At 41.5% G+C, this 14,889-nt stretch overlaps 2 protein-coding genes across 3 annotated transcripts in view; one reads left to right on the top strand and one right to left on the bottom strand.

Annotated features, from left to right (window-relative positions):
• On the top strand, positions 1–6,387 carry LOC119885995 (leucine-rich repeat-containing protein 3-like). Its single transcript, XM_038696416.1, has 2 exons — positions 1–246; positions 2,106–6,387. The coding sequence occupies exon 2, from the start codon at positions 2,166–2,168 to the stop codon at positions 3,021–3,023; it is 858 nt and encodes a 285-aa protein (XP_038552344.1). The 5' UTR covers positions 1–246; positions 2,106–2,165; the 3' UTR covers positions 3,024–6,387.
• The window catches only part of col2a1b (collagen, type II, alpha 1b), a 45,012-nt gene continuing 35,999 nt past the window's right edge, over positions 5,877–14,889 (bottom strand). For both annotated transcript variants that reach the window (XM_038696415.1, XM_038696414.1), the window contains 12 exons: positions 13,917–14,024; positions 11,940–12,047; positions 11,596–11,649; positions 11,343–11,450; positions 10,725–10,778; positions 10,443–10,550; positions 10,244–10,297; positions 10,049–10,156; positions 9,145–9,433; positions 8,677–8,864; positions 7,727–7,969; positions 5,877–7,493 (listed from right to left, as the gene is read on the bottom strand). In XM_038696415.1, coding sequence (XP_038552343.1) covers positions 7,347–7,493; positions 7,727–7,969; positions 8,677–8,864; positions 9,145–9,433; positions 10,049–10,156; positions 10,244–10,297; positions 10,443–10,550; positions 10,725–10,778; positions 11,343–11,450; positions 11,596–11,649; positions 11,940–12,047; positions 13,917–14,024 — 1,569 coding nt within the window. In that variant the 3' untranslated portion in view covers positions 5,877–7,346. The remainder of the gene's footprint in view (positions 7,494–7,726; positions 7,970–8,676; positions 8,865–9,144; positions 9,434–10,048; positions 10,157–10,243; positions 10,298–10,442; positions 10,551–10,724; positions 10,779–11,342; positions 11,451–11,595; positions 11,650–11,939; positions 12,048–13,916; positions 14,025–14,889) is intronic.

A 14,889-nucleotide genomic window follows, 5' to 3' on the forward strand; every position in this document is an offset into this window, starting at 1 on the left:
AGAGAGAAAGATTGCCCCACATCATTGTTGCTATAACTACCCTCTGGTACGGCAGTCGGTGATGAAGCCCTCTGCAGGCGACAGACCACGGATCCACTACTGATGCGCTTCGCGGTTTTTTTTTTCTCAAATAGATCTACACTGAAGAAGGAGATGAGGTCCAGTGCAAGAAAAACTGCAAACGGAGTCTAAAACTATCCTTATCTGCCGTCTAGATCTTAAACTTCACAAGAAAGCATTTTACAGGTAAATTGCTTTTATATCCCCGTAGAAAAGTATTATTATTATATTATTATTATTATTATGTAGCTGGAGGACTAATTCCTATCCATATTGTTGCTCTAGTCGGCTTTTGCCCGAGACTTTTTAAATTGCATCAACTTTTTAATAGTAGCCTTACGGACAAAGAGAGAACGCTTTGTTACACGAACTTCATTTTTATGATTCAGAAGTTGCAAAAACGATGCACAAAACAGCCATGTGTGTTTGCTTGCATGAAGCTAAAAAGCTGTTGTGGATGAACTGGACAACCCGAAGGCAGTGAGACGCCGACATTAATGTCATTTTTAGTCTAAATTAAATTGGACTTCAGTGCAGGTTAATTTGATGAAAAAACATGATACCGGAGATGAACTTAGAAAATATCACGGATACTCCCTGATTTTAATCGATGTTATTCAATTAAGAAACAGGGTGGAACATAAAAAATATATAACCTCATTCATCCGCTGTAACCACAATGCTGATTTGCTTCGGGAGTCTCTCTTCAGCCTTGTCTTTCAACCTTTCTCATTCACATTCCTACTTATGCAGTAGATGATTGTTTCTTAATTGGGGATTTGCATGCATCTGCATTCATCTTAATGACAGGACGGTTAATGAGTAGTGAAGTAAATCCTCACCTGTGCTCATAAAACACACTGGGCCCACTGGGACATATCAGGGCTGTCAGTCAGCCACCTTTAGGCATATCAACCAAATCTAGGCCACTGTTGGTCTGGAGGTTGAAGCATTTAGTGTATGCAATCTGTGCAGGGGAATAGATAGACAGTATAGTTTTGAGTCTATTAAGGACTGTGAGAAAGACTTTGAAGAGGATGGTCTTTTAATCTAGTTCAAGGAGAGTGTATTTTGATTTCTGTCTTGGAACAAGGACATCATTCTATACTTTGTCTGAAATTGTTCTAAAACACCTGATTGGATTGTCTGAACAAACTGAAACTGCCTCATTTACACAGCCACATACAGTAGATTATTTTAAAAAATCAGACAGGCGGGCAGATTAGGCTGAGTGTCTCAAAAATAGCTTAACACACTTAATGCATGTAATGTTTTCTCCGGTGGTTTGCAGTCTAGCCAGATTGCTTTTTTAAAAATGTTTGCCTCCTAGCTGCATGATTTGTGAGAAGATGCTAACACCCAGACTACTGCTGGGTTATTTTTGCCGGCTCTGTCACTTATTGACATTGTGGGACACATGCAGGCAGGATTGATGTTCTTGCCCTTAATAGTGTAGCAGGCAGTAGTTGAGCTATCGATCTGACCCCCTTTCTAACCTCCATCCCCACAATGCCCCCCCCCACACACACACAAACATTATGATTAAGGGTCCTTGGCATCATGGGAAAATAAATAGAGGGATAAATGTGATTGGCATCTATTGATGAGTGTAGCATTGTGCTTTTCTTCTGATCTTTAATTCGAGCCACACGATGGAATCGGCAGGGAATCGGTGGGGGGCTTTGGATGATCATCTGTAATGATTTATGAGTTGATTCAGGAGTTGTTTCAACTTTTATTACATCTCTTAAACTTTCATTATTGCTGTAAATAGCAAATGTTATGTTACACAAAAAGTGTTGTGCTCTTGCACTTTTGCATTACAGTGTCTCTTCATGCAGTTGTTATCAGATAAACCGGGTTAAGCTCATTTCATTGTCAATCTCTTTACCCAGTGACCTTTTTCTTGTCCTCCCCCTAAACTTATAATCTCCCCTGTCAGCCGTCCTTTTGATTGCATGTGTTTGACTGGTTTGTAAAGAGAGACAAACCGAGGGAGAGTAGTTTTTTTCCCAGACTGACCCTTTTTTCCCTCAATCCGTCAGATTCTCCCGGTGCGACCGTGTGTGTATCTGACTGGTGTGTCAGGAGGCTATGGTGAGGCGATGTGCACAGGCTGGTGTGAGGAGAGATGTACCAGCAGCAGTGGAGGAAGACAGGGAGGTAAAGGAGTGCATCTTCATTCATGGCTGCGCATCTCGCTCTTGTTCTCGGCCCTGTGGGGCCAAGCGTCCCCCCAGTGCCCGGACAGCTGCCACTGCGCCTGGGACACGGGCACGGTGCTGTGCTCAGATGCCGGGCTGCGGGAGATTCCAGAGGGGATCCCACCGGAAACTGTCTCCCTTCACCTGGAACGTAACTACATCCGCAACATCCCAGAGAGTGCCTTCAGCGACCTGGTCCACCTACGGGACCTGTACCTGTCCCACAACCGCATCGACTCGCTCGCCTCGGGGGCCCTGCGGCATCTGGGCCCCGAGCTGCGCCTGCTGGACCTCTCACACAACCAGCTGAGGCAGGCCAGCAGGGAGGAGTTTGGCTCCACTCGTGCCAAGACACGTCTCTACCACAACCCTTGGCACTGTGACTGTGCCCTTCAGGAGCTGATGGAGACCCTGAACCTGGAGCCTGAGACTGTGAATGGGATTGTTTGTGAGAGCTCTGTCCGGGGGGTGGGCGAGGGGAGCAGGTGGGAGGACCCGGGGGCGCAGGGCGAACACGCCGGTCAACCACTGGTCAAGCTGTTGGATTCTGGGGTGAATTTCTGCAGCCTGCAGAGGAAAACCACTGATGTAGCCATGCTGGTGACAATGTTCGTATGGTTCTTTATGGTCATTGTGTATGTAGTCTACTATGTGAGGCAGAATCAGGCCGAGGCCCGGAGGCATTTGGAGTACCTGAAGAGTTTGCCCAGCCCACGCAAGAACCCCACAGAGACAGACACTCTAAGCACTGGTTTCTGAACTCCTGCTCAGCTGTAATTGAAATAGAATAATAATCCAGTCCTATTTTTATGGAGAGCGCCTGATAAACCTCAAAATGCTGTGTGGAGTTATTGTAAGCCGCGTGTAGAAGATGCTGATACAGAGGAAATGAACCTTTTACAGCTGTGCTATGTGATTGCAACGTTTCTTTATATTTGTTACTGCTGAGCTCCCCATGTTTTTTCTTTATTTCTTTACCTATTGCATTTTCCTCAATTTAATGAATAACGAGAAGTGAGTATTTGTTTCCTCCTCCTACCATGTGCTGTGAAAGAAAATAGTGGAAATAGAACAAGAGAGTGCAGTGGAAGATGAAAGGATGAAATAAGAAAAGACAGAACGTTCTTTGAACTTTATAACCTTCTATTTCCCTCTGTAGTCTCTCTTCTTCTTCATTTTCCTTTCTTCTCCCACGATGCAGCACGCTGTGATCTTTCATTAAGCTCTAATTTGGACTCTTGGACCAACTGACCCTTTCTAAACACTTGAAAGGCACTAATCAGCAGGAGTGTTTATCAGGTCGCAAAGGAGAGTGTGCAAACTCAAATGACTGTCCTTATCTAATGGCTTTTTCTTCATTTGTGTGTGTATATGTGCACATGTGGTGTTTATGTGCATTGTTACTGCCATTTTTACTTTGATAACACTGATTTTGCATGGATGCTATCCAAGCCTTCCCCAATACACAGCCACAGCCACTTGACTAATACTAAGCCAGTTGTTTCGGTGCCAGTGGAGAACTGCTGATCTAAATTTACTCTCAGGAAGCCATTAGAGCTGGAGGTGAACTATTTCGTCTCCAAGCTGCAGCAATCAGCTCTGAAATATCTGGACAGCTTAGCGTACTGTCACTGATTGGTACAGAGAAATTTCAGCCAGATTTAGAAGCGGATCATTGTTAGATTAGTATAGCCATTTATCCTGAGAGTAGCTGTTAGTTTAGGTTTAATTAATCTCTTGAGTCCTGCTTTTCGGTCCTCTATGCACTGATTGCTATGTACACATCATATGGTCTCCCATTTTCCACATAGGCTGTGTCATAATTGATTTTTGTTCAAGCCACTGTAAAAATAAGCAAAACACTCTTATTCCACAAAATGGAATAATTTTCTCAGTTAGCACATTTAACGCTTGTAATGTTAAGATTAATGCCATTCATAACATGTATACTGTAGGTGCACTGAATATCTAGCTCTATGGAACAATTCTGATTGGATTAAGGGCCACATTTTTGAATTTTGCTTGAGTTCATTGAAATCATTATTCTCTAAGGGAAGGGTCTATCACGTGGTTTCAGTATTTGTCATTAGTCAATGTTACAAACAAGCAAACTGTAAAATGCCTCTCTCAAATTGATAGATGCAGCCATTGCTTTGTTGATCATTAGCCAATTAGGTTGGGAACAACTGCTTTAAGAGGATGTTTTTGAACATCTTAGCAGCATGGCTCTATGGCAATGTCAATCTGCAGTCTCACAGAGTGGCGAGCATGGCTGTAGAATTAGTCTTTTTCATGTGTCTTCAATCTGCGACCCTTTAAGTGTTGATCGATGTAATAAAACATTACTGTACCCCATTTTATCTAACAACTGGGCTCGGAAAGTGGTAAAATCTGAGGCAAAACTTAGAATAGGACAACTGTCTGTGTACTGTAACATGCTAAATGTGGTGTGTACTTTGTAATTTACAGAGAAAGACTGGTTGAAGTTTGTGTTGTTCAGGATGAAGACATACTGTGAACTACAACAAGAATTAGTTCAGCTTTGAGCAGAACGATGTTGATATTGTCATGATAACTGGTCCATGTAAAAACCTGCTCTTGGTTGTTAGACCAAAGGCTAAAACATTGGAATAAGAAGTTGAATATTTGTTCTGTGACTGTCAAAAGAAAACTGTCTGTGGATAAACTTGTGAAGAAGAGTTGTAACGTTACATCATTTTTCCATAATGTTACCCGTCTGTCACAAATCCTGCATCTAATGTGCCAGAGTTCAGTTTCCTGAATGCATCTCTCCCATTAATACAATCTTTAACCATGATTACCTCATTAAGGTACAACGATGCTGATAACCACAAACCCAAGAACCACGCATGCCCTCTTTGTGTAGTTTTTTTCTGTAGGTATTTTTTTTATTGGTGTTCTGTCCCAGTGATTTGTTTTCTCTCCTGTTTGTATGCTGATAATTATTCAAACAAGGATAAAGTCAAAGATTGGAAACCATTACATCAAATAATAATGATCTATCAAAAAGTGATTTTAGGAGAAACAAACAAACAAATATATAAAAAATAAAAGAAACATTGCTCTACTTTGTTCATAGAAATGCTTCTACCTTTTATTGCTACTTTAGGTTGAAAAAGGCAAAAAGATGAAGAGAACAGAAGAACAGGAAGACATTATCAATTCACAATGAGCTGATCATGGTTGGCAGCGTTTCCTATTTCTACTCTACCACCCATTAACACTAAAGGAAGTGATTGACAAACTATTTTACATATATATATATAAAAAAAAGTACATGATGTGACTTTTCGCCGCCTCCTCCTTCAACGTTTTCGTAGTTTTTTTCCACAAATCACCATCAACAAAATCAAAATTGCCTCACATTTATCCATCTCTCCACTGCCTTTTCTTGAAATCTCCCCCTGGAAATATATTTGGACATCACCACAAAGACACAGTGGAAGCAGGGCACAGTGAAATGTTTAGATGTGACTCTTTAAAAAAAAAAAAGGAATTTCCTTGGGGAAGAGTCAAAACCAATGCCCCATATATTTCAACATGGGGGAGAACAAAACAGGATATAAATAAAAAGCAACTTCAGCCTGTTACTTGATTTTGTCTTTTATTTCCAATTTACATTAATTAAACCGTAACAAAAACAAGTCATGATCATAATAATATAATAATGCTATTATTAATAATAATAATAATATTATTAATAATAACAATATACACAACCTCGCACAATGGGCCCTCTGCGCTGGTTGTAGAACTGGAGCAACAAAGTCAGGCACACCCTGAATCTCTTCAACTGTGTGTTTGTGTGAGTGTGTATGCAGAGGCAGAGGACCCGCCCTGTGTGAGGAGACTTAGGGGAGGAAGTAGAGAGGAATGGGGGTCAAACGTCGCAGCGGGTGGGGGTGTGTTGGGGGACCGACTGACTGGGCTTTCACGACCAAGATTCTCAAACATATTGGTCATAGAGTCTCCTATAATTGCAGGGCCTTGGTTTGATTTTTGTTAAGTTTTTTTTTTAGTGTGAGGTAGCTTTAAAATATAAAAAGAAAACTAAATTCAGTATTAATTCCAAACTGGACATGACGTGATTGTTAAAAAAAAAGCCTAACGGGCACGTTTGTTAACACATAGGGGTTGAAGCAGGAGGGTAGGGCGAGGCAGGGACATTTATCACCCTTAAATCCAAAATCCCAGGGTGAAATGCTCTCTGAGAAACTGTGTGTGTGTGTGTGTGTGTGTGTGTGTGTGTCTATATAGACACACACACACACACACACACACACACACACATATATACAAGTCACTACATATGAGTATCTGGTTGTTAAAAAATACAGACCGTTTTACAACAATAGCACCATTGACTTTTATTATAATACACAGTAACTTTTTGATACACACTGGTGGTAGAAATAGGGACACCTGCACTTTCTATGTATCTAGTTTTGGTTTCAAAGAGATATGTATGCTTTAGTGGGTATGGCACAGGAGTAATGGTGGTGATTAGAAAATAGGAGGAAGTAGAGAGGAGGTTGGTGGATAAGGTATTTTTTTATTTATTTTATTTTTTTTTAAATATGTGTAAGTGGGCTTTTTATTACTTAGCAACAAAGTCAGTCCTACCACACCTGGGACCCAAACCTAAACAATAAATAAATAACACCAACACATCCAACACATTTTCTCTCTAGTTCCCTGGTATGTTCCCGTACTCTCCTCATACTTCCTCCGTCTTCTTTATGTTGTTGCTGTTCAACCAGGATGAAGTGGGGGCTTTTGGGGGATGCTGGGTGTCCGGGGGGGGGGGGGGGGGGGTTGACTGGAGGCAATGCTGGATGAATCACAGATGACAGTTGCTTGTGCCATTCAGTGCAGATATCCTACAGAGTTCGACTTGGAAAAAGCACTTTTTACTTAGAAAAAAAGTCCCATTTAAAAAAAGTGTCTTGATTTTTCTTTTTCACTCTTTCTCTCCTCCTTTATCTGAAGTGTACTCTTTCATTTTCTTTTTTTCTCCAAATTTCCACTTCTTTTTTCTCTTCTTTTTCGATCCCTCTGTCTTTACAAGAAGCAGACTGCCCCAACTTCAACTCCGAACTCCTGGTCTGCTCCACCAATATCCATGGGGGCAATGTCCACGATGGGCAGACGAGAGGTCTTCTGTGATCTGTATTCGATCACTGTCTTGCCCCACTGTCCCGTGTGTTTCTGTGCAGAGGCAAAAACACAACGGCTGTTAAATGACCTATAACTTTCTCCAAAATTGCACTGAGCTAAGTGAACAACAGAGAGTAACAGAGACAGTTAACGTCTGTCATAAAGAGAAAGTGAATCGTGTACCAATTTTTACATCCTTTAGAGTGTCATTATATTATGTCCTGATGTGCACCTGATTCAGTACATGCATACTGTACACACATGTTGAATCTATCCAGTCTTACCGTGCAGCCGTCCTCCATCACACTGTAAGTGAAGCGGCTGTTGCCCTCGGCTCTAATCTCCACATCATTGGAGCCCTGCAGCAGCACGGCCTTCTTTAGGTTGGCCATTGAGGCGTCCATGTAGGCCACACTGTTCTTACAGTGGTAGGTGAGGTTTTGAGAAGCCTCGGTAGACAGCAGCCTCAGGAAAGTCATCTGAATGGCAGCAGTGTTGGGTGCAAGGGTGTCATCACCATAGCTGAACTGCATGGAGCCGCAGGTAAAGAAGAAGACGTGAGAAGGGTCTGGTTAATATCTCTGTTATTATGGCTGTTGTTGTTTTTTTTTTTGAAAATTACCACATTTTCTAAAAAAAGTGAATATGGTTTTGTTCTGATAGCATACAAATGAGAAATTCCAGGGGGTCGGGATTAGCAGCGTGCTGCCTGCTGCTGTATCTTTTTCCAAACTACCACTAAAAGTTGTCAAAATTTTCAAATCATACACATAGGGGCTTCCAAAGAAATAGGTTTTTGCTACTTTTCATTCAGATTTCATGTTTTTGCACGTCCAAAATGTGTTGCGTTTCCTGTTGTAAGAAAACACTGAAATCAGCAGTTTATTGTGGCTAAGGTCCTTTTGCAATGAGGACACTATTAATCTTGCTTCTGGTAATACAAAGTATTAATGAAATGTAAATGAAAGAGTAACTTAACACAAGGCTGAAAAGCAGTGTTCCTGGATGCAAAATTCAAGTCTGTTTCAACTCTGACCCCAACCAACATCACTGATGGCTGTGTTTCACAGTTTCCTAATAATCAAAATCCAGAGCCTATTCCAACAAACATTGGGTGAGAGGCTAATAATAAAAATTTATGTCAGTACATTACCTGATTTGTCAGCAGAGGAAGGGTATGTTTCAGCTCAACTGATTGCACAGAAACATGAAAAAAAAACATGGTGCTACTTACGTGGAATCCTCCATTCATTGTCTCTCCGAACCAGATATGTTTGCGTTCCTTGCTCTTGCTGGACCACCAGTTCTTGCGAGGGATGGTGGAAGGTTTGGGGAGGACGCAGGACTCTCCTGTCTCCATGTTGCAGAAGACCTTGATTGCATCGACGGTGCAGCCCTGATTAGGATCAATCCAGTACTCTCCTGCAAGGGAAAAAAACAAACACATCAGCTTCAGGGGTGAGCCTCTTTTTATATTATACCCCCTCTTTCAGTGCATAAAAAGTAATCCTTGAACATGTATTGTTTAATGTTATGGGATATTGTGTAATTCTAATCGCTCAAAAACAGATTCTGAATCAGCCACATCCAAACACTCCTAGACTACACAAACTATATTTAACCTAAATCTTGACTTCACCAAACTTGAGCTGCCAACATGCCTCTCACCCCAATTTCACCAATTCATTTCGGTGTCACTCACCGCTCTTCCAGTCAGGATGGCACAGCTTCAGGTCTCTGCAGGTGCGAGCTGGGTTCTTCCTGGATCCCTCGGGGCTGCGGATGTTCTCAATCTGGTTGTTGAGAGATTTGAGCGTTGCGTCGACCTCAGCATCATGCTGACGGAGGTTTCCGGAAGCCTGGTCAGCTCTCATGTACCTGAGAGGATCGGGGGACTTTTCAATCGTACCCAGACCAGCGAAGGCGGACATGTCAATGCCAGGGCCAGGGGGACCAGGAGGACCGGGGGGTCCAGGGTTTCCGGGGGGACCCTGAGAGGAAAAGAAGAATGATGGAAGGGTTATATTTGGCACTACATGACATTTAGACATTTTCCCCCTTTAACTCAAGCAAAACTGTGCCTGCTACCCCTACTAATTCTAGTTTAATATCCAGCCTTATAATACTACATTTTGGACTTTGGACTTCTCCATAATGTTCTACCAATTGTATCTTTATGAGAAATGTTCAAGACCTTTCTCAATTTATTTTTAATTGCGGATATGATTGAAATAGATGTATTTAGCACTTGCACAGAATATACAGCACATTTGTTATTCAAACAGAGAAGGAAAGGAAAGACATATTGGCAGGTCACGTCACATGGGATGTATATGAGCCGGGTGATACCACTGCGTTCCTTCCTACCCAGCACCAGAATGACTTATACCAGATAGTCTTGATCTGAATTTTTCTTGCTATTTCAAGGACTCTGGATCTTTTAGAATTCTGTTTCGAATTTCTGAATACATAATTGGTCACGTGCATTTAACATTCAGTGCACAACATAGGGTTGTAACTAACTGTTAGGCTAAAATGACCTTTTTCGTGTGTTTTCAGAGGAAGATCAACGTTAACAGGCAGAGAGAGTTGTCGTGGATACTCACAGAGGGGCCGGTCTCTCCACTGCGACCACGAGGTCCGGGGGGTCCAATGGGTCCTGGCAGACCATTTCCACCATCCTTTCCAGCAGGGCCAACAGGTCCAGGTGGTCCCTATAAACACAGATGGAGGAAGCACTCTTGATGTTAAGCACCACATTCTTTAATACAACAAAGTATGTTGGTAGCATGAGTACTCACTCTTTGTCCAGAAGGTCCAGCAGGTCCAGTAGCACCCTGGTCTCCAGCTTGACCCTAAGCAGATAATGATTACAGGGTTTCTGCAAGGCTCACCAAGTTGAATTTAATACCCATTTAATACCAAGTACAAGAAATTCATTTGACAGTGTAAAACAAAGGTCTGGACGTACACAGATTTATATTCAGTCAGGATGCTTACCGGAGGTCCAGGCAGACCCTGCAGACCAGTGAAGCCTCTGTGTCCCTTCTGTCCTCTCTCACCGGACTCTCCAGCCTCACCCTTGTCACCGCGGGGTCCTTGAGGTCCCTGATACACAAGTGGACAACAACCTTATTAGGAAAATCTACAGGAATTTCAACAATATTTTTTTCAACAATTGTTTTTCTGTCACATTAGAAGACCATAAATAACTCAAACTCAAACTTAATCTCAAAAAAAAAGCACGCAGGTGTGTGTGTCAGTGTTTAGAAAGATCCGTACAGGCATTCCTCTGGCTCCAGCAGGTCCTGGAGGTCCAGCAGGTCCCTGTGCACCCTATGAAAGAAAACAAAAGGACGTGGTGATGTTACAGTAGAAACACAAATTACTGGTGCACTGCTTTGAAAAGACAGATCCATCCACTATCATATTATCTGTTAATATTGATGTGCGTAAAAATGAATTATAAATGTTTGTGGGTTGTTACCCTGACTTCCTTCTTTAAATTGGCTGTTACTGCCTTGGCTGAGGGGCCAAAATATTGTGTGTATATATTGTATCTAAGTAGTTTTCAAGAGCATGTACTATATTCAAACTGTGCCATCATCTACCTCTTAAACTTAATCAATCCTACTGTAACTTAAGAACAGAGTGTGACTTTCTAAAAGAATGCTGTTGGTAACCCTTAAGGTCAATTAAAACACTTGAGACATCCTCCTCTGTACTTGTGTGCAATCACACCATATGCTAATTTCCAGCAGCTAGCAGAAAAATCAACCTTTTTTAAATTATGCCTGCTCTTTATTTACCAGTGAGAGACAAACTTCACTCCTAGAAACATCCTGAGACAACATTACCGTTTTTCAAGACACTTTCACTTGTGTTGGAGTTACTACTCACAGACTCTCCTCGGTCTCCCTGTTTGCCAGTGGGGCCAACGGGGCCGGGAGCACCTGGAGAACCAGGAGCACCAGGAGCACCAGCAGGACCAGTGTTACCAATATCACCCTGCAGCACAGAGAGCATAACAGCAGAACAAGTCAGTCATGATTAATGCACATACTGTACCATTAGGGTCACTGCTGCTTACGTTTAGTACCTTTACCTATATGTTGATTTAAGTTTGAAATCTGATATGGTTGTGTTTTCTCACCTTTATTCCAGTAGCACCATCTCTACCAGGAGGTCCATCAGATCCAGGGTTGCCCTGTCAGATGACAGAATAATATTAAGTGCCAACAGCTCCCACCTCCACCAAGCCAGATGGCCTACTGAATACTGATCAGCTGCATAATGAACCTGGCTCCAACAAAGCGTATTAATAGCACGCTGTAAACACAATGCTAATGTATACACTACGCAAATAGCAGTGAATTTTAATCAAACTGGCCTCCAGACCACAATTCTGCCATGACATATAAACACCCACAAGACTAAATACAATGTGGCAGATGTGAATGCAAAAAAACACATGCTGTGTGTTGCCCATTTTCAGACCTCTCTGCCAGGCTCTCCTGCAGGTCCAGTAAGTCCAGGTGGTCCAACAGGTCCAGGGGGTCCGCGGTCTCCGCTGCCACCAGGAGCTCCCTGCTTTCCGGGCTCACCCTGAGAGGAGAGAAGAGAATACTCAATACTACACTTAAACCAAATGTGTTAATTATAAGACATCATGAATTACAAATAACTCATCATCATGTAATTTGTACATTGGTGCATTCTCACTCACACTTCTGTAATTATATATTCAGTCTAACATCGCAGTGAATCGCTGTTTTTGGAAACACCACAGTGAATAGCCAGGTTTAGATCACCTGACACATTGGCTGATAATGGACTCTAAGTCAGTAAATCAGATATTGTGTGCAGATAAGTCCTCAGATATAGATGAAGCATTTATTAAAGCCGTAAAGACCTGCTAACATTATAACTATAGATGCCAACATGTTTGCAGATATAAAATGCAGCATGTTTTTGCAACTGACCAGCCTATTTATCCCCTCAGATTTATTTAGAAAGGTTTCGGTCAATAGTTTGGGCACCACACAATGACTCCAAAACACACATTTATTTAAATGGAAAGCATTCCGATCAGGTGTTCATCAGGGAAAATCCCTAATATCTCAATAGGCTGATCTATGATGATATAAAATGCAGCATCATTTTGCAACTTCTTGGCGTCAGTCTCCCCAAATTTATTAAGAAACTGGTTTTGGTTAACAGTTTTGGAAAAGTATCCAAGATAGCCCCCATGTTTTGTTCAGTTAGAAAATTAGGTGCAAAGACCACACAGCTGTGGGAATGGTGTGTTTGTCCTGTCAGGTGATGGAAAGGTCTGTGTTGAAGGAGATTACTGTCAATTATCTATTACACAGCCCACATGATGCTAATTTATCCACGACCAAGCCAGATGACAATGAGTGACCTGAAACATGATTTCCAGACTACAGTAATTCCTCTTCATACTTGAAAACTGAATTTATTTCTTCATGTGTTTGAACTGATAAGGAACAGGCCACAAAGTATCGCCTCAATCCAGAAATACTGGTATGCCTACAGGTTCTTACGCTGAGCACCTGCTGCCTTCAAAGGGATCAAACTTGAAGAAAACTACAGAAGGTCACATTAACTGTATCTGCAGTCTGATGTTAAAATAATATTCTTTGCTTAAAACATTCCTGGGTGAGTCTGGTATCACTGCTTCTTTCTTGTTGTCCCTTTCATACATAGTGATAAATAATTAATGGTAAGGACATGCCCACTGAGATGCTGTAACTAGGGGACACGGCTCATGTCACATATCAAATGATGTGAGCTGTAAGCAGGGGAGCTTTCTTGTCACATGTCATGCTGAACATCAAATGGAATCAGTTCACCAGGAGAAAAGTCCCGGCTCATGTGATTTGACTGTGATCCAATTAGGCCACAGCAGAATGACAGTCCAGAGCCAGTCTGCGGGTTCTCTTCTTTCTCTTGTACTGAGCGACAGAACAGGCATTGTGCTCTGAGGGCAGATTTACGATTATTTATTTTGTTCGCAGCCTCTAATTTTAGGTAAACAACTCTGCAGTGACCATCCAATGCTTAATAATATTCCCTTCAACCAATAAACAGTACAGTAAGAGTCATAGTACGCATTTGCACTACAGCTGAAACATTTAGTTGATTGACAGACACTTAATCGACAACAATTTGGATCAATGATTAAGCTTTTATTAAGCACAAAAGCCAAATATTTGTGAATTCCAGCATCATTATCAATAAGTAATTGCTGATTGATATGCTGTTGATCAGCTGGATGGATGCAGGCTGTTGGGTCAATATTCTATTGATTAATCGACTAATTGAACTGAAGATAGACTGCATAATAAATTAATTAATTGTGAAAAAATGCAGTTCAATTGATAATGAGAATAACTGTAAGTTGCAACCTTAATTTGTGCATTAAATAATTTGATAAAATGACATATTACTTACAGAAGGTCCAGGCAGACCAGGGAAACCTCTCTCACCACGCTGTCCAGGCAGACCAACAATACCGCGCTGACCAGCCAAACCCTGAGGACCTGAAGGACCGAGGGGACCCTGAGAGGGAAAACAGAAAACAAATTCATTGTCTGGTAAATGTATCAGCAATATTTTTACATAAACAGAAATGGTAAAGATCCTTTACTTATCAAAGAACTGTAACCCAGCTGAGTTTGTACAGTCTACAATTTTACAGTGGACTGTGTGGACTGAACCGTAACAGAGATACTTTTTTTCCTTTTGTGACTAAATTATATCTTTTGCATTTTGTAATGAACGTTTTTGTTACTTACAAAGATGCCATATCCAATCTACCTGCAATAAGCTAATATTAGATGACACAGCCCTCTGACCAATTATTCATTAGTCGAGCTCAATGTGCAACATAAATAAATCATATAGCCCTCACACACAAAAAATTGAGAGATAAGCAAATCAAAGTAAATTATAAATAAAATTAACTAATTAATTACATAATTTTCTACACAATTTTCTCTCATCATTATGCTTCCCGTGCCAATTTGCAATTATACCTTCCAAGACTAAGCCAAAAGAGTTAGATTTTCTGTCTTTTTCATATCCAAATGTTTTTTTCTAGCCAATAGTACAGTAGTAGCAGTAATTAACGCAATGTATGTGCTAGACTTTTGTGGCCGGGAGCAGTGACTTCCTGGAGTTTTGTCGTCACAGGTTAGGCTGCCAATCAACCAGCAGAGACTCCTTTAAAGGTGGAGAAAGTGATTCTGGAGAAATCCAACACCAGGACAAATACCATTATACAGACAGTGACTAATTGCTAAGTTGTGGGTTAACAAACTGCTACAGTTGCTGCTGTGAAGCTAACATTCAGAGAGGACGAGACGGTCCCAGAGCCAGCACACCAGCTCGCGACAGCGATACCCACAGCTCTCCTGCTACTATA

The sequence above is a fragment of the Micropterus salmoides genome, unplaced genomic scaffold (assembly GCF_014851395.1).
Source record: "Micropterus salmoides isolate LMB-PRFRI ecotype aquatic unplaced genomic scaffold, ASM1485139v1 Ms_hic_scaffold_4, whole genome shotgun sequence".
NCBI lineage: Eukaryota > Metazoa > Chordata > Actinopteri > Centrarchiformes > Centrarchidae > Micropterus > Micropterus salmoides.